Genomic DNA, 23798 nt, shown 5'->3' with positions numbered 1-23798 from the left:
GGAATGCTGAGGTGTCTCATTGCTTTCTCTTTGTCCTTTAGCCCAGTCCATGGCTGAGGAATGACTCACAATCACTCTCAAGAAAGCACTGGAGTCCACTGCAGGTGTGTGTGATTCATGCATTTAAACTGACTAAAGCTTTCTCTTTTCTCTTACGTTATTGTGACCCAATGTATATGAATTCTGCTGAAATTCCTGAAAATAATGCTTTGGTTTATTACAGAAGAAACACATTTTTACGTAAATAGGACAAAATACTCTGAACAGCAGTGAGGATATTTCTGAGAAATTGTAGAAAGAGTTTTGGGAAAGTGTAGAATGGGGCGGGGGAAGGAAGGAAGGAAGGAGGGAAGGAGGGAAGGAGGGAAGGAGGGAAGGAAGGAAGGAAGGAAGGAAGGAAGGAAGGAAGGAAGGAAGGAAGGAAGGAAGGAAGGAAGGAAATTGTCTTCTTTTCCTTGAGTGCTGAAGTAGAGGACAAAATTATCAAATACCAAATGCTGCTGGTCACAACCTTTCCCTGTATCCCACTGAGGCACAGGGAGGTGATGCAGTTCCTGAATCCCTCTGGAGCAGCCATGGGAAGGATGTTGAGCTGTGCCTCATCTAACCATAACCATGGACAGAAACTCCTGAGATGCAAGCTGTCCCAGCTTCCTACATATCCTGCGTCAGCCTGGAGAAACCAGAGTATTTTTCAGATGTCTAAAACCCCTTGGCAAGCACGGGCATGTCAGGTCTCCCTGTCTGATGTACTTTGATCACTCTGTAATTATTACCCATCAGTTCAGGCACTGATTTGTGCTTTGCTCAGGAGCAGCAGACAGTGTTGATGCCTGCATGGAGGAGCTCAGATCTGCTGGGTTGAGCTGACATCTCCTGCCGTGGGTGCTGGGTGATGCCTGGGGCAGCACCAACAGGGTTAATTCTCTACTCTCCTTCCCTGCTGTTTCACAAAGTTATTCCACATTTTCATGTTAGCACAAAGGATTGTCAGGAATAATTTAATGTACTATCAGGGACATCTTCCTATCATGGAAGGTTGGAAAAACCCTTCAAGATGCTAGAGTCCAACCACTCCTACATGGGCTAAAAACCATGGACACAACTAAAGAAGCTGCTTTTGAGTTTACTACCTGGGGATGAACTGGCCAATTTATAATTCAAGCTGCCTCCAGAGGTGATGAAAATGCGATAAGAGTTATAAAGCCATGGAAACTTATCTTTGATTTAATAAGACTGTTAAATGTCGAGGCATATGGTGAGGACTGGGCACTGGAGGAGTTATTGTGAGGATGTGTGCCTTTCCAAGCCCCGGCACACGCGGCTGGATGAAATGGCTGCCATGTGTAGCCATGCAGCTCCATGTGGCCGAGTCACCCTAAATGCACCCCCCACGCTGGCACCGTCCCCCAGCAAGCTGTTTTTCACAATCCCCCTGCACAGCAGGGCCTCAGAGCGCAACGAAACACAGGGGAGCAGCGGAGTCCTGGCAGCAGGTAGAGCCATGGCTGGCGACAGGGCTGTGCCCATGCCAGGATGCTGTGCAGTACCGGGGTGCCTGGTGCCAGCACCCCACAGATGTAGTGTGGCACTGGAGGTGGCACTGGAAGGCCCAGTGCCTGCACCCACAGATGTAGTATGGCACTGGAGGGCCCTGCAAATGTTGTGTGGCACTGGAGGGCCCAGTGACTGCACCCACAGATGTTGTGTGACACTGGAGGTGGCACTGGAGGGCCCAGTGACTGCACCCTCAAGATGTTGTGTGGGATAGGAGGGCCCAGTGACTGCACCCACAGATGTAGTGTGGCACTGGAGGGCCCACAGTTCCTGCACCCCACGGATGTAGTGTGGCACTGGAGTGCCCACAGTTCCTGCACCCCACAGATGTACTGTGGGACTGAAGGGCCCAGTGCCACCACCCCACAGATGTAGTGTGGCACTGGAGGGCCCAGTTCCTGCACCCCACAGATGTAGTGTGGCACTGGAGGGCCCAGGGCCTGTGCCAGTGCCGTGGGGCTGCTACAAGAACTCAGACCATGCCGCCATTTCAGCTGGAACGTGACTCAGCGCCATACTGTTCCTGAGACTGTCCCCCACTGCCAGGGCTGCCCGCACCTCCCATTGCCATAGAAACACCAAAACTGCCTCCTCCTAAAGCCAAGTGGCCTCGCCCCAAAGATACATCCCCGACTCCGTGGAGCTTGCCCATGCCTCCGTCAGAGGATGTACTTACACCCCAAATCATTTGCATGGTGACACTCAGGGATCACCTAAGCCCAGAGGGACAATGATTTGGGAAGCACAGAAAGAGCTGGATCCATTCACTTACATTCCCTTTGGTCAAACATCTTGTTTCCTGTCTGTTCTGGTTTAATTATCCCAGCAACATTTGATAAATTTTACTCCTTGCCCATCTTCTCTGTAATAGCTTCCAGGTTTCTCTGTAAAATACTCAGATTCAGGCCCTTTCCAATCTCATGCACCACTATCTAATTTTTGCACAGATTTTTATTGATTGCTTTTCTTGGTGTTATTTTATTTTGCTGTTTTACAGCTGCTGTTAACATTTACTAGAGGAATTAATTTACACTCTGCGAGGAAGGACATCACTGCAGATATTTTGGCAACATGAATAGTCACTAAAATTTGGGGAGGGGGTATGGAATAAAAGGAGGAGGAGAGGAAAGGCAGCATAAGAGGGTGAGCAAATTGCTTTTCCCTTTTCAATGGTTAAATCCTAACCATTGGTAAATGGCCTTTCAGTGGGGAGGGCCGCTCATTTGTGATACAGGTACAAATGGGCTCAATCAGAGAAACAACCCCACAGGCACTTCCAATTCTTTGTGTGATATTCAAACCCTCTGATGTTTTCAGCAGCTGATGATGGGATTTGCCCTTTTTTTTTTTTTTTCTTTTGGCGTGAACACGAAAATTAAAATCACTTGAATGCTTTCACTGAGCGAGTCCTCACCATCGTGCTTTATTCCTCCAGGGGCTCTGGGAAATAGACTGAGAGCCTTTGCCAGCCTTAATGATGCTGTGATTCTGTTTTATGGAAGCTGAGGGAAGGCAATCCATGTGAAACTCAGCAGCACCCACCTTCCCACCTGTGGGCTTTCTCCAGCATGAGCAAGTTGTTGCTTTGGCAAAAATGAAGGCACAGGGGTTTGTGCCATGAGGTTCCATCTGTGCTTTCTGAATCCATTTCCAGAGAGAACCCTCACTGCAAACCTCTTTGGGGTTGATTATTTTGCACACAAGATTCACAGCTGTGCTGGTGGCTCCAACAAGAAGCACTGGCAGTTCCTGGGCGGGCTGTTCCCAAGTGGTTTTCCTTCCCCAGGGGATGGCTGCCAGATAAAGAGCCCAGGAATATTCTGCATAACATCTTTTGGTTATTGCTTGTAGTGACTTCTAGAAAATGCAACCTCTGAATCCCAAGGGCTGACTTCTGTTTGTTGTGGGGAATGGATGGAAATGATGCTTTTAGTCAAGATTACCATCAAAAGGTCCTTATTTTTGGTGATATATTGAGAGAAAAACTAGAAAACTGCAGCTATAACAGTGGGGTATTTAAAACAAACCAGAAAGGATGGTGGTGTCCTAAGTTTTGTGAGTCTGAATACAATCCAGTATTTTGTTATGATATTGGGCACATCTTTCAATTTCCAAGGCTCCTTGGTCTTGACAGCTTAAACAGAAATTCTTTCAGGCCCTGGACTCTCTTCATGCATTTTGTACTGAACCTGCCTCCAGGCAAAAGGGAGAAAATGAGCAGAGAATCGGAACATTCCTGCAGCCACTAAAACCCCTCTCCCCAGCTGAGGTCTGTGAGTTCTGCCAGGTTCTCCAGCACTGCACTGAAGTTTTCCCTTCCTGATTCGACCTCTTGCAACTCCTGCTAAGGAAAGTAGGATCAGAAAGCAGGATCATTTTTGGATTGAAATGCTCTGACATGATAGCGGGCAAGGAATTGGAAAAGTTGGTGTTTTAGGCTTGTACAGTTTCCATTGTGCAAAAGAAAGTGGGAGGAAGGAAAGGGAAAGTTTATGGGGTGCATGAACCATCAGAGATCTGCATAGGGCAGGATGATCATGAGCAGAATATAATGTTATTACAGATAATGAAAATGGGAGGACGAAAAGAGAAGTTTATAGGGTGCACGAACCATCAGGGATCTGCATAGGGCAGGATGATCATGAGCAGAATATAATGTTATTACAGATAATTCTAATTGCTCTATAATAAAATATTTCCTCATAGTTCTACGTGGATAAACCCTGGAATCAATGTGGCCTCAATATTTTGATCTGTACCCTCAAAATCCATACTGAACATCATATTTTGCACATCATCTTACCTTTCACTTAATGTTATGTACTTAATATATAAACATACAGCAACACCTGAGGGAGTCTCCTGTATTTTAGCAGGAAGCCACCTGTTCTGCCAGGGCTGTTTTTCCAAGCAGATGGCTCCATGATGGATTATCTGCTCCTTGCCCATCATGCCATCCTCCTGAACAATTTGCACAGATGTTTATAACGAGATTTTCCTGCTTACACAACATTTGCACATCCACAGGACAAAGTGGCTGAAAAGCCACCCAGCCTGAGAAGTTTGTTCCTGTGCTGGGAAAGAGCTTTCCCCAGCCTGTTCCCAGTAAGGTCTGGGCATGACCTTTGGGAAGAGGTTGGCATGTGGTGCCCCAGCGGTAACGAAAGAAGAGCTTTCCCCAGCCTGTTCCCAGGGCATGACCTTTGGGAAGAGGTTGGCATGTGGTGCCCCAGTGGTAACGAAATAAGCACAGCCTCTCTCAGGCTCATCTATTACACCCAAAGTTATATTTCTTTCATGAAAAAGAGAAGCCAGAAAAATCAAATCTGCTGGGAATTATAGAAAACAAACGGGAAAATGGCTCTGGAATATTTTTTGTAATTATGAGAAAAAATGAAGTGTGTGCTGATGTTGACCAACACATCACAGACTTATTTAGGTTGGAAAAGCCCTGTAAGATCAAGTCCATTCACAAACCCAGCATACCCAAGTCCACCACTAAACCATCCCTAAGTGCCACATCCACACACCTTTAAAATCCCTCCATCCCCACTGTTTTCCTCCTGCTGGAGCACAGTTTTGGGAAGGTGCAGCCCGGCTGCATGGGGGCTGCAGTGATCTCTCAAACCTCCTCTCCACAAACTTCAGACCTACAGCAGGGCACCAGTGACCTGAGGCTTTATCTCATGACAAACACCCAATTATTCCCACTAAAATCCATGACTGTGACGTATCCAGGAGCCCTGACCCTTTAATGGGATCACGGACTGGGACAGGCTGAATTTGTTCCCTCTGTAACTTCCCACCTGCAGGTCCCAGCAGGTCCTGGTGTCAGGATCAATTTTTCATTCCTATTTTCACCGTGCTGGATGAAATTGGAATCTGAAAACTGCAGTGGCTTGGGCTGAACCTTTGAACATCCTTTTGGCATTTCCATCAGAGATGTCATCTCTCTTGTGGGTGTAGAAACTCAAAGGCAGAGGGTCATATTAGACAAAGACTAAAATAGTGAGAATTGGGAGGACAGGGAAGAATTTCCACTTTTCAGATACAAATTCTACTTAAGAGATTCAAATGAGCTCATGGATCCACCAAACCTCTTAGTTATTCACAGAGTTTTGGTATAGGAGGGCTCAAAATGGTGAATTTCAAGCTGCTGTAGTTAGGTGATCATGGGAATTCAAGTATCTTTATTATAAACAATTAGAGCTTTACTATCTATAGGAAAGAAACATGAAATAGAAAGAGAAAAAAAGTCATACTGTCAATTAATTAATTGTCTGCAGTCTGTGAAACCTAAGTTATAATTTAAATAGTTTTTTCCTTGCCAGCTAAACACCAGGCAGCAATAATGGCATGCAAGTCATGTTGAGTACACATTAATCATTTTTTATTTTCTTCATTGAAACCTGATCCCTAAAAGACAAAATATGTAATTATGTAATACCACAAGGAACTAAGAATACGTGAACATTAATAATAATAATAATAATAATAATAATAATAATAATAATAATAATAATAATAATATCTTTATCTTTTCACTGGCTGTATTTTCTCAGTGACTCTGATTTCTCCAAGATATTTATACAAGTACAGACCATAATTGTGCTAATAAAGAGGAAATTATACTGATCTATAATTAGAGTAATAAGGAGAAAGGTACAGCAGATCATAATTGAACCAATAAGGGGAAAATATAATCATGTTTAATGGCTTACATGAATGTTAGTGTCTTCTGTATACTTAATAAATTGGTACCCATTTTCATGGTGTGTATCTGAAACACTTTTCCTGATACTATCAAATTACCCTTCAGATATATATTCTTGGACACTTCTGTTGGCCCTTTAACCCCTCTGGGGTGAGGAATAAGCAGAATAATAGCAGAATTTCAGACGGGTTTGACCATCAGCTACAATCATCTGCAGCAACACTTCATCCCTGTCCAGGTTTATTCAGGGTGTCCCTGGTTTAAACCCATGGATATATACAGGTGGGCAGTCTCCTAACAAGGGTGAGATTTGGAAAAAGAAACACAGAAATGGTTGAGAGGTGTAACGCTTCAGGGTCCCTGTGTTTGGGCATGAAAAGGTGCTCTGCAAGCAGGATATGCTCAAAGGACAAGGCAATGATTTATTTCCTAATATTCACAGTAGAATAACGTGGCTGCGAGCCCCAGAGCTCAGCATCAGTAATTCCTTGCTGCTGCTGCTGCTGCTGAGCTCCCACCTTCTGTGGGCTTTTTTCAACCTGAAAATTTCACAGCTCGCAGCTTTGATGTGTTTCCCTGCGAGTCCTTGAGCTGCTAACTGTCCCCTTCTCAGCAATCTTCCCCCTGTCTGCAGTTTGACCTTTTGGAGCTTGTAGAGCTGGAGTTTGCTTGTTTCCCTCACAGCTTTTTCTCACGACGGGGTGGTTTGCTCAGAGGTTGGAGCCAAGGTCACGCAGATGCTCGGCATGGAAATTCAGCCAGAGATCAGAGAGAGACCTGAGCCCTCCCAGGGGAGTTTTCCAAGGCTGAGGTTTAAAGCAGCCTCCCCACATCTTCACAGAAATGACATCAAATATAGTTTGGATATAATTGGCTTGTTGATTTCGCTCTCATCCATTAAAAAATAGGGATGTTTCCTACTTTTACATACTGTGAGCATGTAAATATGTCCTCAGACATGCCCACTCTTGGTGTGTGACATCCTTTACTTTGAGGTGACACCTGCAAAGATTTTCAGCCCAGTTATCCTGGCAGGAGCCCAGCTGCTGTTTTTGAGCTGTGGATGGCTTAGAAGGGCAGGACCAAATCTGGTGAGTGGGACTCTTCATGTCCAAGGTCAGAGAACACCTTGGGAGAGCGGCTTTCCACCAGAAACATCTGAGATATGTATTTCTCCAAATTTTTCTCTCTGTCAAAGATTTCTCAGCTCTGCTAAGTCCTGAAGATCAGTGGAAGGAGAGAATTTACAAGAGCACGGAGTGACAGGACAAGGGGGGATGGCTTTAAACTGAGAGAGAGGCGGTTTAGGTGGGATATTGGCATGGAGTTGTTCCTGTGAGGGGGGGGAGACCCTGGCACAGGTGCCCAGAGCAGCTGTGGCTGCTTCTGGATCCCTGGAAGTGTCCAAGGCCAGGCTGGATAGGGCTTGGAGCAGCCTGGGACAGTGGGAGGTGTCCCTGCCATGGCAGGGGTGGCACTGGATGGGCTTTGAGGTCCCTTCCAACCCAAACCATCCTGAGATAACATGGAATGTGTGTGACTTAGGATATTAGTAATACTTAGGTAACGTCCTGAGGGGCAGTTAATTGTGAACTAAATCCTAATAAAATGTTATATTTTTATAGTACATATTTTTATGTATTTCTGTATATATTTATACATGAGACCTATTGTTCTCTAAGCTTCTTGGACTAACAAATATGTCAATTTTCCCCAGAGCTGAACTTTGCTTTCCTTTCTTCAGAGACTTGGACATTCCTTTGATCAAAGTCTCCATGTCAATGTGACAATGATGTCACATGTACACATGAAATAACAAAAATACGCTTTCATTTTTTTTGGCATTTTTTAATAACCTTGCCCTAAATAAAAATATGACATTACCTTATAAAACCTCATTAGATAAATGGATATAGATATTTTTTTAAAAAGGCAAAACTCATAAGAGTATATATGCTGTACATATATATATAGTATATACACCTACATATATGTATGTAGGTGTACAGCATATATACATTACACACACACACACATATATATATATATATATATATATATATGTAAAAATTTCATCCATTTGCACCTCCTTTCCTTCCACTCTCCCACAGGAGAAAATGATGACTCTCCACACAATTACTGAGGGCATTAAATGAAATAACAAAAATACGCTTTCATTTTTTTTGGCATTTTTTAATAACCTTGCCCTAAATAAAAATATGACATTACCTTATAAAACCTCATTAAACAAATATATATAGATATTTTTTTTAAAAAAGGCAAAACCCATAAGAGTATAAATACATATATGTATGTACATGTACAGCATATATATATATATATATATATATGTATATATATATATATACACCACTGGTTTGCACCTCCTTTTCTTCCACTCTCCCACTGGATCACTGAGAAAATGATGACTCTCCACACAATTACTGAGGGCATTAAATGTTCATCCATTTGCACCTCCTTTCCTTCCACTCTCCCACAGGAGAAAATGATGACTCTCCACACAATTACTGAGGGCATTAAATGTGTTTAATCTCTAATTTTTGCACAGGTATTTTTAGCAAGCTAAGTAATAACTAAAAGAAGTGTTTCCTCTCACAGTGCACAGTTGTAAAACTTTAATTTATATGTTAATTTTTTTAATTAAAAGGGAAAAAATGTAGAATTTGGCTTAGTTTTCTTTAAAAATACAGCATAAGAGCCGAACATTAGGCTGAAGGACAACAGTGGAGAGGTCTGACAGTTACCTGAAGACATGCAGGTAACCCCAAGGCTGAATTTGGAGTTTCCTGGTGCCTTGGAAACAGCCTGAGACAGTGGATTCACTTATGCCAGGGTCACCTTGTCAGAAAACTCCACATTTTGCATTTAGTAAAGCAGTGCCTTGGAGCAGGAGGCTGCTCCGGGTGCCCTGGGCTCTCTGAAGAGGAGCAGGGAGGGGAAGGCACAGCCCTGACAGCAATGAAGGGAAAAGCAGACAAGGTTTGAAAACAGATGAAGCCAGAAGCAGCATTTTTAGTGTTTGAGTCTCCTGCTGCTTCTCTGCTGCTCAAGGCAAAGAGGTTAAGAGCACAAGCATGGTCATAAGCATCTGAAATTTGCTTTAAAGTGGCCTCTAACAAGATTTCGGGGTTATGATTCATCCCTCTGATGTCACAGAAATGAAGGAAGTGTGTGTCACCTGGCCACGTCCCCAAATGGGCTGAGCAGGCAGCAGAGAAAGGCAGCAAATGCTGAAACATTGAGAACTGCCTCAGTTTGAGTAGCACCATTCAGTGTTTCCTGCACTTGAAAGGTTTTGATCAGCAAGAGTTGTCACCAGAAATAATTCTTAATGAATCTAATTATTTTTTAAATTATAATTTAAAATTTTATTACTAAAAATTTCTTTAACAATTATTACTCTATATTATCATTATAATTATTACAATATTATATTACTATTTTATTATTACATATATCTATTACACTGCTGAGTTAACAATCTTGGTTAAGAATTCTGAAATCCCATTGTATTGGACAGTTCTGTGCTGAAAGTTTAGGGATTTTTAATAGAAGTATGGAATCCTCAAAAGGCATGGGTTGAAGGGATCCTAAAAATCAGCCAGTACCAACCCCTGCCATGGTGGTTTAGGTTTAGAGTGGGACATATTCTCTCCAGTGAACATATCCATGCAAAATACCTGTGGAAGGTCTGATCCTAAAGGACGAGGTAAAATTACCAGGAGAAATTAAATAATGCTGCTTTCTTGAACTTTCCTCTGTAAAAACACTAATTCCTATGCTGGTTTTAAAAACCCCACTTGTCATCTCCATATTAAGGTCTATAAACTTCATCCTTAACTTTTTATTTCTGCTTTATTCCTGTTCTATGCGTTGCCAAATATTGCTTTTGTGTAATTGAAACAGAGCTGTAGTTTGATTATTAAACAGGGAAGGTAATTGTGTTTGGCTTTAAAGGGGGAAGAAAATGTGGACAGCAGAAAAAAAAGGCTTAAATGGTGGAAAAATTGCCTTTTTTTTTTTTTTTTTTCCAGAGCAGAGCTAGAGAGCAGATGCTGCTGGGGAACAGCAGTCCCAGCTCCAAGGGGTGACTTTCTGGTTCCGGAGGATGGCTCAGGGAAGGGGGTTTGACAAGAAAGTTTGTAAGGGTGGTGTATGGAACTTTTTTCTTTTCCCCAACCCTCTGTTTTCATCTGTACCCTGTAGAATTTTTGCACTTTAATGCTGTGTTGTAGGACACATCCCCCAGCTGTGGTTCAGCCTGGCTTTGCACCTGCAGCATGGAATTCTGGTAGGAACAATTTCAGGAGCCTCAGGAAACAGGAGGATATCAGGTGTGCTTAGCACCACGGGTGATTTCCTGTTTGAGGCTTAAGAAAAGAGAGCAAGCAGCATGTGACACCACACGGGTCCCATTTTTAACCCTAAAATCAGAAGGGGACAATGCAGATCTGTGCCACAGCCTGGATGGGCAGGAGCCAAGTGATGCAGCTGGTGCTTGACATGTCCAGGCAGGGCACATTCCTGTTTTATCTGCCACAGCTATTAAAACCAATAATAAATACCTATTTACAAAGAAAATCTGAGGTTTGAGTACAGTGAAGAAAAAAAGAAATTACAGGTGTGAGGGCTCTAAGCAAGATGAAAGGCAGGCTTGAATTATTATATTTACATTTCTGTTTATTCTTATAAAACAGATGCCCTGTGCACAGAACAAATCCCTGTGTTCGCCCAGCTCTGTGCCTGGTTTTGCCCAGCCTGGGGTTGTCCCTGGAGCATTTCCAGGGCTGCTCTGGGAGCAGATGTGGGATGGGAGGCAGATCAAGTGGCTGCTGCCAACTCTCGCGAGCTCCATGTCAGAAAGAGTTGATTATAATGTCAGCACTGGCCAATTTACGGGCTTAAAGCAGCAGCTGCACCGCTGCATTTCCCCCAGGGATCCCGAGATCCCCACTCTTAAAAACTTTGTAGTTTCTTGTAATAGAAGCAGGGTAAGTGATTCTCTCTTTGCACGTCTCTGCCTGCCAGGATAATTTGCGGTTCAGCTTGATTTGCGCGGGGATTGGGATCTCTGGGAACGCTCTGCTCTGCCCATTTGTTGCTCTCCGGGGGAAGCTGCCTCTGCTCTGCAAATGGAACAGCATGTGTAGCAGACCTTGGCATTATTCAAGGGATCCTGGGCTAAGTAAATTAAGCTGAGCTAGAAATCACTTATTAATTCAACCATCTTTCCTATTTAAATAGCGATTATGTAGTCCGGTGTATAGATTTTTTAGCTGGGTAAAGATTTGCAAGGGGGAGGAAAGAGGCTTTGAAATAAATAGTGTTCCCTCGCTGAATAAGAATGCAAAAGTAGAGTCTGTTTAACTTTTGCTGGGGGAAACTACTACAGCAGCAGGTTTTTACAATGTGCAAATACACTGCATGATATAACTCTGCTGGGTTGGTGTTGATGAGCTAAAGCAATCTTCTGACCCTTTTACTCTCATTGTAATAATCAAGTAATGTTTGTTTTGCTCAGTTTGCTTTACGTTGCTGAGTTTGGTTTAAAGCAGCATTAAAATCCTTATTAAATGTAATATTTGCCAGGCATTCAAGGTGTAATAATAATCCTCTGTCACTTGCTACTTTTGTTAATATTGGCAGAGTGACCTGGGAGTAGATGAGTCCTCTCATTCAGTAGCACAAAAGTTTTGTGTTTTTCAAGCTTGATCCAACTTGTTCTTTGAAATGCCAGAGCTAATTTAAAAGGAACAGAACTGATTTTTTTTTTGTTTTTTTTCTCACTGCTATCATGATCTAAAATGATTGCCTCTATATTTTGCAATGATACATTGTTTATCCCATCTCTTTTTATTTAACAGGAAAGTGCAGGAGGAGAATTAATTTTAATTATTATTAATTTATTTATTTAACTATTTAGGTGGATTAATCTTGAGGAACTTTAAACTCTCTTGCTTTTCGTAGCATCATTTTTTCTTCATAATTGCAATATTTTAAATACCTTATTATTTCCAGCTTGTTGTGGTTGTGTCATGATCAAATTTAATGAAGTAACAGTGTCACAACAACAGACTTAGAGAAATAGCTTCTTCCATCTCATAGTGTTGCTGGGTGCTCCAAAACCCAGCTGGATCCCTCCTCCATCATTATCCTTCTCCCAGCCCTGGTGGCTTTTCAGGATTTTGGGTTTGATTTTGCAGAGGGGCTGAGAGGAGTCCTGGGATGCTCAACACTAATGATTTTTTAAGCACAGATTTACAGAGCAAACCAAATAATTCTTCTCACCTCTCCTTCTCTTAAATCTTCTTGAGAGAGTTTTAAAATGAAACATGCTCTGTTAAAAAAATAATCCCAAGTCTGTGTTGGTTTAGCAGGCTGGAAATATTCAGCAAACTGGGTAAGTTATGCCCAATTCTCCAATAAGTTATGCCCAAAGACAGTGGGATTTAGGCTTGAATGTTTTAGCAAACTGGGGTAAATACAGGCTCTTGTTTTGGTCTCTGTGCAGGCTTGGGGTGGATATCAGACAAGGTTCTACCTCCAGAGGGTGCTGGGAACTGCCCAGGCTTCCCAGGGAATGGTCCCAGCCCCGAGACTGCCAGAGCTCCAGGAGGGTTTGGACAACATTCCCAGGGATTCACAGCATGGGATTGTTGGGGTGTCTGTGCAGGGACAGGGGCTGCACTGGATGATCCCTGTGGGGCCTTTCAAACTCAGAATATTCCCTGATTCCATGCCTGGCACAGTAGCAGGGGAGCCAAAAGCCAGTGAATGTGTCCCTGAGCCTCCTGCCTGTGCCTGGGCGAGCTGTGCTGACCCAAACTCCTTGGGAGGTGCTGGACCCCATGAACTGACAAATCACATCTCTAATATTTAACCAAAAATGGGGCAATTGCAGGTTTCTCTCAGTCAAGCTGAATTCTTGGTGCAGTGCAAGACCAACTCTGAAGTCTATCGCCCCCATTCGCCACCTCATCTATTTTATTTTAACAAAACAACCATAAATGTTTATCTTTTCTAAAAATTATCTATTTTCTGTCTGTTTAGATGAATGCTAAAAATATTGTCCCTGAAGATTACTCCCTGCTCCTTTGATGCTGTCTCAAAATCAGGAGCCCCTTTGCACAAAATCTTCCCTTCCACCCCTCTGCTGCATTTTCCTTCCAAGAACAGGCAAATAAGCAGGAAAAGCTCAAATTAGGCCACAGCTGTATTTTCCAGAAAAATTATCCTCATTCCTTTTAAGGACATGAGTGCTCCTCATTAACAAAGAATGGCCTGTTTAAAGGGACAGGACAAAGCATGCAATGTGTGACAGTGAAACAGGCAAAAAAAAGAAATAGAAGGGAGCTTTGTTGAGCATTTTCAGATATGTAAACCATATAAATGGATTTATGCAAATGGGCTTTTTGTGAATTTTCAGTTTTAAGGATGGTGCTGAGGTTTTATTTGAAAAGGTTGGGTGCTTAGATGTGGTAAATAATCAACATTTATATACTTAGCTTTAAGGTAATACTGATCATCACTTGGAAAAGTTCTCAGGAAGGAAAGAACAGACCTTATCCAAATTATTAGGCACTGCCTTGATATATTCAAAAATCCTTGATGTTTTATCATTTTAATATTAATTCTAATAGCAAAAGTATGACTGCTTCATATGACTCTGCTGGTTGTAAACTTGGTTAAGATGCTCTAGAAAAACAAGATCTCAGAAGAAATAATTCATTTAGGTTTTGGTTGGTGGGTAAATCATCTGCAGTAGTCAGAGCCTGCTTGTACGATTTCATCTCTCCTCGTTTGTCTTCCTCAGTTCTACAGTTTTTAGCAAGAGAATTTTTCTGAAGTACTGACCAAATACTAAATACTGTACACAATTTTTGTAACACAAATAACTAACAAGAACTTACAGTTAAAAACTTCTGTTCTTTGTGTAGCAGCACCTTCTCATTTTCAGTGTCCCTGGGATCTGCGCCCTTATTTAACAGACCATTTTGGTACTAATATATTGCAACACTAATTCTGAATTTATTTTTCATCCTGTGTTGCAGGCATCATGATTTGGACAAATGGTTTGAGTCTCTGCACCGGGTTTCTGATGGGGTTTCTTCTCCTGTCTGTGTTCACCAGGAAGGTGGTGCCTGAAGAGAACATCATTGCAACCAAGAAGGGCAAAGTCAGAGGGACCAGCCTGCAGGTGCTGGGGGGGACAGTCACAGCCTTCCTGGGAATCCCTTATGGGCAGCCCCCCATCGGGAAGCTGAGATTCCAAAAACCAGAACCTCGGGAGAAATGGGAATATGTTTGGGACGCCACCAAACATGCAAATTCCTGTTACCAGCCCATAGACACAACTTACCCGGGCTTTGCTGGCTCAGAGATGTGGAACCCAAAAACCAACCTAAGTGAGGACTGTTTGTACCTGAATGTGTGGATTCCTTCTCCCAAGCCCAAGAACGCCACTGTCATGGTGTGGATTTATGGTGGTGGCTTCGAGTCCGGGTCCACTTCCCTGCCTGTTTATGATGGGAAGTTTCTGGCCAGGGTGGAAAGAGTGGTCGTGGTTTCCATGAACTACAGGACTGGTGCATTGGGATTTCTGTCCTTGCCAGGAAACCAGAAAGCTCCTGGAAATGCAGGTTTGTTTGATCAGAGGTTGGCACTTCAGTGGGTCCAGGAGAACATAGCAGCCTTTGGAGGCAATCCCAAAAGTGTGACTCTGTTTGGAGAGAGCGCTGGCTCGGCCTCTGTCACCTATCACCTCCTTTCTCCTGAAAGCCACCCTTTATTCACCAGGGCCATCCTGCAGAGTGGGTCTGCCAATGCCCCCTGGGCTGCAATTACATCTTCTGAGGCCAGGAGCAGAGCAGTGGCTTTGGCCAAACAGCTCCAGTGTCCCACCAGCAACGAGTCAGAGCTCATTTTCTGCCTCCAAGGCAAGGACCCAAAGGAAATAGTGGAAAATGAAATTTTTGCCGTTCCATATGGTTCTCTTTTACAAATATATTTCTGTCCAAGTGTGGACGGTGATTTTCTGATGGACATGCCAGAAGTATTGATGGAGAATGGCCTTTTCAAAGAGACCCAGATCTTGGTGGGTGTTAATAAGGATGAAGGGTTATCATTTCTGACATATGGAGCCCCTGGCCTCGACAAGGATAGCGATGGCTTGATCAACAAAACCCAGTTTGAGGCAGCTTTAACTCTGGCCTTCCCAAGAGCAAGCAAGCTTGCCATAGAGTCAATCATCTTCCACTACACGGACTGGGAAAACCTGGGAAAGCCGGAGCACTACCGGGATGCCATCGATGACGTTATCGGGGACTACCAGATCATCTGTCCTGCAGTGGAATTCAGCACCAGCTTTGCCCAGCTGGGCCACCACGTGTTCTTTTATTTCTTTGAGCATCGCTCCTCCAAGCTGCCCTGGCCGGAGTGGATGGGGGTCATGCATGGCTACGAGATCGAGTTTGTGTTCGGGCTGCCCCTGGAGAGGAGAGTGAATTACACCAAGGCTGAGGAGCTCCTGAGCCGCTCTATGATGAGACACTGGGCAACTTTTGCCAAAACTGGGTGAGTTTACTCTGGAAGTTTGGTTGGTTGGTTGTTTGGCTGGTTGGTTGTTTCAGCCTGGGGAAAAGCTTTGCTCTTTCAGTGCTGCTTTGGAGCCTGGCTGGAATGATGGAAACAGATTAATTGTTCAGTTATCCAGAATTCTTATTTTAGTTCTGACAAAAGCACTGTTTCAATAAAACAAACTGTTGATGTGTTGATCCCTGTATTGGACAAGCTTAAGGGATCAATATTTATCCAGCCATAAAAGCAAATACAAAACATTTCTTTGCCAGGGCAGCGGTTGTTCCAAAGGCAGGTAGTGGTTTCAAGGGTTACAAACAAAATATTTCAAACACTAGAAAAGACTTCCAGCAGTAGAAGTAGCAGGAAAAAAGCCCAATTTCCTTGAGGATGTAATTTGCTGAGAACATTCAGGTGTATAACAGGGAGGTGTGCTATGTTTACACCATAAAGAGATGGGGATTTCAGAAAGCCTCTCCTCCCTGTGTACTGGGAGTGCAAGCCCACAACAAATCACTCTCCAGTTCCAGTCCGCTCCTTTTGAAGTGAAATATGGCTCAGCTTGCACAAGGAGCAAATAGGAGTATTTCATTTGGGTGTTGGAATGGATTAAATCCAACGCCTCTCTCCAGCTGGAGTCAGGAGGAGCGAGGCAGCCCTTGCTCCTCTCGGCACGGCTGGGGGCTCTCAATGAGATGCTCAGTTGGAAATGAAAATGTTTCAGAGCAGTAACAAAAACATCCCCCACTACAACAATCATGTAGGATTAGTCCCAAGCCTGGTGGGAAGGGGAGGTATCTTTTTACAGAAGTTTGGTTTGTTCTCTCTCCTGAGAAAATTATATGTACAAAAATCTGTTCCTTGGAGAACACACAACCAAACAGTCAATTCACACTCTAAAAACATTTCTTTAACTTTAGTGTTAAAATCCTTCATTAATTCTGTTTCTAAGGTGGACCCTTTGTTTGATTTGTCAAGGATATATAGATTTGTAAAGGCTGAAATCAACGTTGGAACAGGATCTAATTAATTTTTTAAATAGATTAGAAACCAGAGGGGACCACTGTGCTCATTTAGTCCACCCAACCTTGTACATAACACAAAATACAGGTAGGACTGAAATGTTCCCGCTGATTAAAAATGTTTCCACTGATTAAAAATCCAGAACAAACATTGTTAGGCTGTTTTAAACCTTAATTCCACTTAAAACGTTACATTATAAAAGTAAGTGTTTCTAGACTGAATTTGCCTATTCTAACTCTGCATTTTCCAGGTTTTACATTTTGTTTGACAATTTGTAAGATTAATTTTATTGGTTTTGTTCCATTGAGAGGTTGATTATTAAGGATCTATTAAAATAATCCTTATTCCTTTTTTTGAAATTGTTTGTTAAACAAACAGGGTCACACCCTTGAGACTTGCACTAATGTTCTTTTTCTCAAATTATAACTCTCTGCCTTTAAACCTGTGATTCATCCACACCTTGTTGGAACTTTCCCTGCCAGAATTAAACACTGTCATCCCCACAGAGCTGCAATTCCAGGTGTCACCTCTCCCTCCCAGTTCAACCTGACATTCCCTGTTTATCTATCCAAGGCAGGAGCTGTTTGTGCTTCGTGGTGTTATCTTGGGCTGCCGTTTGTCAAAGGCTCCACCATCCATCCCAAATCCATGTTCCCCCCTGCCTGGGCTCTCTCCAACTCCAGGACACCCCAAAATTGGTGCTGCCAACTCCCAGCCCTGTACTGTCCCTTCCTCTCATCCTCCATGGTGAACTCACTGCTTATTTTTATGTGTATCCCTTTTTTAACAGATTTACTTATCAATCAGTGTGATTGATTGACTAATTGATTGATTGCCTTGATTTGTAGGAGGATTAATTACCTTAACAACTCCCATCCCCTTTATACGCTGGAGCTGGTAATAAATATTTCTCTTACCAGAAGAGATGAGCATATTAAAACTCACAAAATAGCTGTACCAATAGCTGCACTCATCACTGCATAATGCTTTCATACAGCTTTAATTATTGTAAAATTTAATCTAAAATTTAATCCACGAGCTCTTCCTGCCTCCCTCTCTGCTGAGAGCCTGAGCACATCCCTCTGTGTGAGTTTGGTGGGGAGGGCTGTGATGCAGAGCAAAGTCTTCAGTGGGATTCAGTCTGGAATTGAGCTGGGAGGTTGATTTATCAATGCCAAAAATGCATCTGATAGATTCCCAAGATGAATTCTGATGTTGGGAAAGGCTTGGGAACACTTCCTGCACCATGAAGATGTGCTGTGACACCGTTCCTTTGGGGCTGGTGTTGGTGGAGAGCAAACTGAGTGAAAGTTCCTTGTTCCACCCTGCTGCTCCCCATCCTGCCCTAAAGGAGCCTGCAGCAGGGTCTTCCACCAGAGACAGCACACCCTGCCACTGAACACAACTATTTCTTAGTGGAAAAAGAGAAATTCAGGTCTATATTTGATTTTGCAGAGCGATATTTACATTTCTTTCAACTATTGATTTCCATTGGATTATGTATATATTTCATTTTCATGTATATATTGAATTTTCATGCATATAACTTTTATGTATATATATTTATATATAAATCTTGATAACCTGCTCTGCAAAACACTGCTCCTGTCACTGCAGCTCCTAAAATTAGACAGCAAAAGGTACATTCAGGTTTAAGTTTGTGGAAGACAGTCCTGTCACCTACTCTGATCATCATTCACACTATAATTAGATTACCCCACAGATTGAATTTCAAGTGGTTTCCACAGCAAACAGCAAATAATCCCTCCCTTTGCTCCCACCACGAGGATCCAAACCACCACTATTGGGAAAAACAAGACAACCCAGCAATTTCTGTTAGTAAAAGATCAGATCAGGATTAACCCTAGGTGTGACCCTTTACTCATTATCCAGAGCAGACACACCTAAGGCTCTGTATCCCATTATTCAGAGTGTGCAAGCAGTGGGGAAGTAATAAAAATTCTTAATATTTCCAAAATTAATAAGTGATCCTTTATTTTCTCCCAGCACAGCAAACATTTAAAAGGAGCTGGGGAAGCCCCGCTTTGACATAATGTTTGTAGGAAACTCTGGCATGATCAAAGGGCAAATCTCTGTGGGGAAAATTACCATTGATGTCTCCAGAAGATGAAGAGAAAAATCAAGCAAAAATGAGAAATATTGTACAGCACATTTTTTAGTGAGGGTGTTTGACCTAATATTCTAATGTGCTGAAGTACAAAAGCACAAGGGAGGGGAGAGCAGCCTGCAGAGGAAAGGAGATGAAGTAGAGTCAACAAAACTGGAAGAAATGTTGTTTTTCCTGGTGTTTTCTCCCTGGGAGGGACTGAGAGGTGCCAGAGCTGCTTCTCATGAGGGGCTTTCCAGCCCAAACTTTGACCTTAGTGATCTCTGGTTTTTATTATCGTGTGAGGAATAAAAATACTGATAGGAAAATTAAAAATATGCTCTTAGGAGAATTTTCTGTTTCTGTCATGGTTTAACCCCAGCCAGCAGCTAAACCCCACAGAACGGCTGCCCTCTTCCCCCACAGAGGGATGGCAGGGAGAACTGGAGGGATGAAAGCAAAGAAAACTTGTGAGAAATCCTTAATGTCATGTAAGGACAAAAGAAAAGATGTTAGAGACAGAAAGTGACTCTTTCAAAGCATCCCAAGAGTGTGAAATCCTTGATTTCTGCATTTCTCAGTAACTAAAGGACACTCTCAGCCAGCCCAGGGGTTTCCCAGCCCACCACCATCCCCAGCAGGAGTGGATGCAATTTTCCAGATCTCTGGACACTTCCTAGTTCACATCCTGGCTAAAAATAAACATCAGTGATTAGTGACCATTTTTTCCTGGAAAATTACAGGCATTTCTATTTTTGAGTATAAACAGGGAATGGAGATGTAGAGGATTCAGCAGGAGACAGGAACACACATTTCTCCTGTGAGCCTCAGAGCTGGTGCTGCTGTTAGGCTCCAATTTCTCTTCTGGATCCCAGGGAATAGGGTCATTTTTAGGAATCTGCCATATATTGACATAGTCTGTGAAGATCCTGCTCACAAAGTCTTTTTCATGGCTGAATTTGGGTATTAAGTAAGTTTGATCAAATATCCCAGCCATTCCTTTTTAAGTTATTAAGATATTCCATAAAATACTTTTATTTTTCATACATTTGAGCCTTGAAAGAGCAACATTTTAATCATACCCTGAAAAATCCTTACTACCAGCAAGGGAAGAAAGAGACTTACTACTCCTGCTGTCTGAATAAATCAAGCCTAATAAAATATTTGGGTTATAAGAAAGAACAGATTCCAAAATCAATGTTCTTGATTTACATTTTGAGGTTGAATTCCTCCCTTCACCTTGACCTGGGGTCTCCTCAGCTTATTCGTGCATTTAAGAGTATTGGCAGTTGAATGTCAATTCATAACTCAAAATCATTTGATGAAATACCAGATATCACCACAGAGAGATGGTTAGACAAAGAGAGATGGGCAGATTGGATTCAGCAGGAAACTGTAGTGTGGTGTCAGGAAAAGTGCTGCATCAGCTCTGGTACGACTGTGTTTGCGTGGAAATAACATTTATTTTAACAATATTGTTCATTCTCAGTGGCCTTCTTCTAAATTTTTTCCAGCGCTCTTGATTTTAAGCCACACTCATAACAAAAATAGAAATCTCTCTTTTTGGATATTTTTAAAGTTCCTTTTTCTGCCTCAATTTTGTTATTCTTCAGAAAGCTTTTGAAAAGCAGGCAGGTGACACTAACAGGTCCTACAAAACCCCAGCCACAGCATGTTCTGCCAGCTCTGGGACAGGGAAATTTTATTTATCCCTAGAAAAACTAGATGGGATCCCAAATCTTTGGGTGCCTTTTCTATTCCTTTGTCCATTAAGTTTGGTAACTGTTTTTTTTAATGATGAGACATGCAAAGTGACAAGAGCCAGACAAATCAGATGGGCTGAAAACTCAAGCAAGAATATAGCAGAGCACACAAAGATAATACTTTTTAAGGCTTCGTGAAAAATGTTTCTGATAAAAGGAAACGGGCAAAACTTGTCTCCCTGCCAGTTTTACAACTGCTGAAACAAATCTTTGCAGCTTTTTCTATAAAGTGAAGCCTTTGAAATATTTCCTCCTATGTTTTAGGGGAATTTGTGAGGCTTTGATTGTCCCACTAAAGCTGTGAAGCATTTTGTCTGGTTATTATTGCCTTTCCCTGATGTTCCTCTGGTAGACACATAATAAATTTCAGTGCTTTTGTTACCAACTTATCACAACCTGTTTATAGAGAGTAGTTTCAGAGCAGTGAGAACAAAACCAACAGCCTCATATAGAGTCCAGTCAGCACTTGAACTGGGGACCTATATACTCTGGGTATGGGAAGGACTGAATATACTGGGAAAAAATAAAAATAAAAAACTCCAACCACTTTTAATTTCCTTATACTTCAGGAAGCTGGAAGTTTTATGTGCCTCTGAGCCATTTCAAGGGAAGAAATTTACTGTGGGCTGTATTTCTGCCAGAGATTCACTCATGTTCACAGGGATAGAGGAAAGTTTTTGGGTTGGAGTCACTTTGATCCTCACAGGGTCTTTAAACACTCCAGAGCCAGAGCTCAGGGGGAGCAAGAGGAGCCTTTCCCTGAGGCTGCTGCTCCTGAGATCTCATACCCTTCCAGAAAAATTAATTTTTCATCTTAACAAGTGATTTTTCTGGTCAGGTCAAGAATCCAGAAAAATAGATTTCTGGATTTAAAAAAAAGGAGTATGAACAGAGTGGGAGAGAGGTTCCCAAAACTACAAAAATGCATGTGGAAAGTCTTTATTCCCCACGTTAGGGAAAATTAAACTTTCTTTTTGACCCAAAAGGATACATTTATTCTCTCATTCACTGTCTTTCATGTGAGAAATTTCTGAGCTATGCAAAGAAATTGCAGAAATTATAGTCTTGAAAAACAAGGGTGGAAAAAAGTTTAATTTGGAAGAAATTTTACTCCTCTTTTTCCACCTTCACTTTTGAGTTCTTAAAAGTGACTCATCATCTTTACCAGAGTTTACATCCATTGTTATATTCAGAACAGCAATGGAAATACCTTTTTAGCAAACTAATAGGAAACAGTGGATCATGGAAAATATCAGTAACCAGAGACTCACCTTGGCAGGCATCTCCCTCTCTCTGGCTTTCAAGCTGACAAGCTGTCATTGAATTTCAAAACTGAAAACAGGAGTATTTGATTCAGATGTCTTTTGAAAATTAGTCTGGGATACAAATTGTTGAGATTGGTTTAATTTTATTACAAACATTGCAAATTACAAGAAGTTCCTTTCCATATGTGCAGCAAACTCAATTCTGTCCACGCGCATTTTCCTCCCTCCAACAGATGAGTCAAACCATTATTTTCAAATAGGAGATGAGAACATCTATTAAGGAAATGTCCAAATATTGTAGGAGCCTTTGAGTGAGAACAAAACTAAAACCTAGAGCTGAAATGCAGAGGATTGCCTGGAAGAGAGCACTGGCAGTGCATTGTGGAGCAGGGGAAGGTCAAATTCAGTTGTCAAAGGCTGTGGGACCAAAACCATCAGTGGTGGCTTGGGGAGGAGCAAGGAGATCTCCTGAGCCCTGGACGGGAGGGACATCTGAGAGGCTGGAGGAAGAAATGGAGCTGGGGAAGGAGCTGGAACAGCAGGAGGGGCTGAGGGAGCTGGGAGGGGGCACATAAAAGGAGGCTCAGGGGGAATTTCTGGCTCTGCACAGCCCCTGACAGGAAGGGACAGCCGGAGGGGTCAGGCTGTGCTCCCAGAGACAGGAGGAGAAGGAACAGCCTCAGGCTGTGCTGAGGGAGGTTTAGGTTGGACATTAGGAAGAATTTCTCATGGAAAGGGATGTCCTGCCCTGGTAAAATCTGCCCAGGCCTGTGGTGCAGTCCCCATCCGCTGAGGAATTCAAAATCCACGTGGATGTGACACTTTGGGACATGGGACAGTGGTGGCCTTGGCAGTGCTGGGTCAGCAGTTGGACTTAAAGATCCTGGAGGTCTTTTCCAACCTAATTCAGGGATTCTATGGATCCAAATCTTGGATGTGGCTCTGCCTTTCCTCATAAGTGGGGTAGGTTGAAGAGCCTGTACTGGACAGGGTTCCCTGCTGTCCCAACAGCCTGACAGAATCTACACAGACACATTCTGGGGAAAGGAGAGACATGAAGAGAAAGAAACGCATCAAGAGTGAAATAAAACCATGGTGTGATTGCCACCTCAGATTTGGGAGTGGGAGTGAGAAACCTGGATGTAAATAATTTAGTGTCTGGTGGGAAGTAAGGAAAATGGAAAAGCAAGAGTGGGAAATGTAACTGCTGCAAGACATCAGGTGACCAAGAAATGCGCAAAGGAGAAAGAACAAAAAAGAGATTGAAATACAAGAGCAGAAAATGTCTGAAAGACTTTCAGGGGGAGAACAAACCTGAGAACAGAGAAATAAAGGAAGGGCACACGTGGACTTATTATGAGTTGTATTTGAGGCAGGTTCACATCTAAAGCCAGGCACTTCAGACGGAATGTATTTTACAGACATGTAAACACACAGTCCCCAAAGGCACTGAGAAATTCTAATTAATGTTCACCCACAGTCAATCCCCTTTTTAACGGCCACTCTTCTTCCGTGCTGCTTTCCTGCAGCTTAGTCCTTGTTTCATCACCAGGAGGCAGAAATGGAAGTTTGAAAGGTCTGCAAACCCCATTTTCCAGGTGGTTCTGGAACACTAATCTGAAGGGATGCTGAGAAGTTCCACGGGAGGAATGGAAACCTTTCAGTGCACATTTTAATTTACTCCCCAACGCCAGAGATTGGCTGTTCCAGGGAAGTGGCAGAGGCGAGGGGAGAGGAAATGAGGAGCAGCAGAGGTTACCTAACACCACGTT

General features: G+C 42.7%; 1 protein-coding gene across 5 annotated transcripts in view; it reads left to right on the top strand.

Annotated features, from left to right (window-relative positions):
* BCHE (butyrylcholinesterase) overlaps positions 1 to 23798 on the top strand; it is a 48001-nt gene that overhangs the window by 8226 nt on the left and 15977 nt on the right. Inside the window, exons 2-4 of one of the 5 annotated variants that reach the window (XM_039713825.1) lie at positions 42 to 104; positions 10327 to 10434; positions 14344 to 15865. In XM_039713825.1, coding sequence (XP_039569759.1) covers positions 10401 to 10434; positions 14344 to 15865 — 1556 coding nt within the window. In that variant the 5' untranslated portion in view covers positions 42 to 104; positions 10327 to 10400. Of the gene's footprint in view, positions 1 to 41; positions 105 to 10326; positions 10435 to 11107; positions 11284 to 11354; positions 11478 to 14343; positions 15866 to 23798 lie in introns of those variants that run through there. The other 4 variants (XM_039713826.1, XM_039713827.1, XM_039713824.1 and 1 more) reach the window with 4 other exon arrangements.

Source organism: Passer montanus, unplaced genomic scaffold (genome assembly GCF_014805655.1).
Source record: "Passer montanus isolate IOZ18808 unplaced genomic scaffold, ASM1480565v1 scaffold29, whole genome shotgun sequence".
Taxonomy (NCBI): Eukaryota; Metazoa; Chordata; class Aves; order Passeriformes; family Passeridae; genus Passer; species Passer montanus.
Note: the sequence above shows the minus strand (reverse complement) of the source record. Positions and strands in the feature narration are given on the sequence as shown.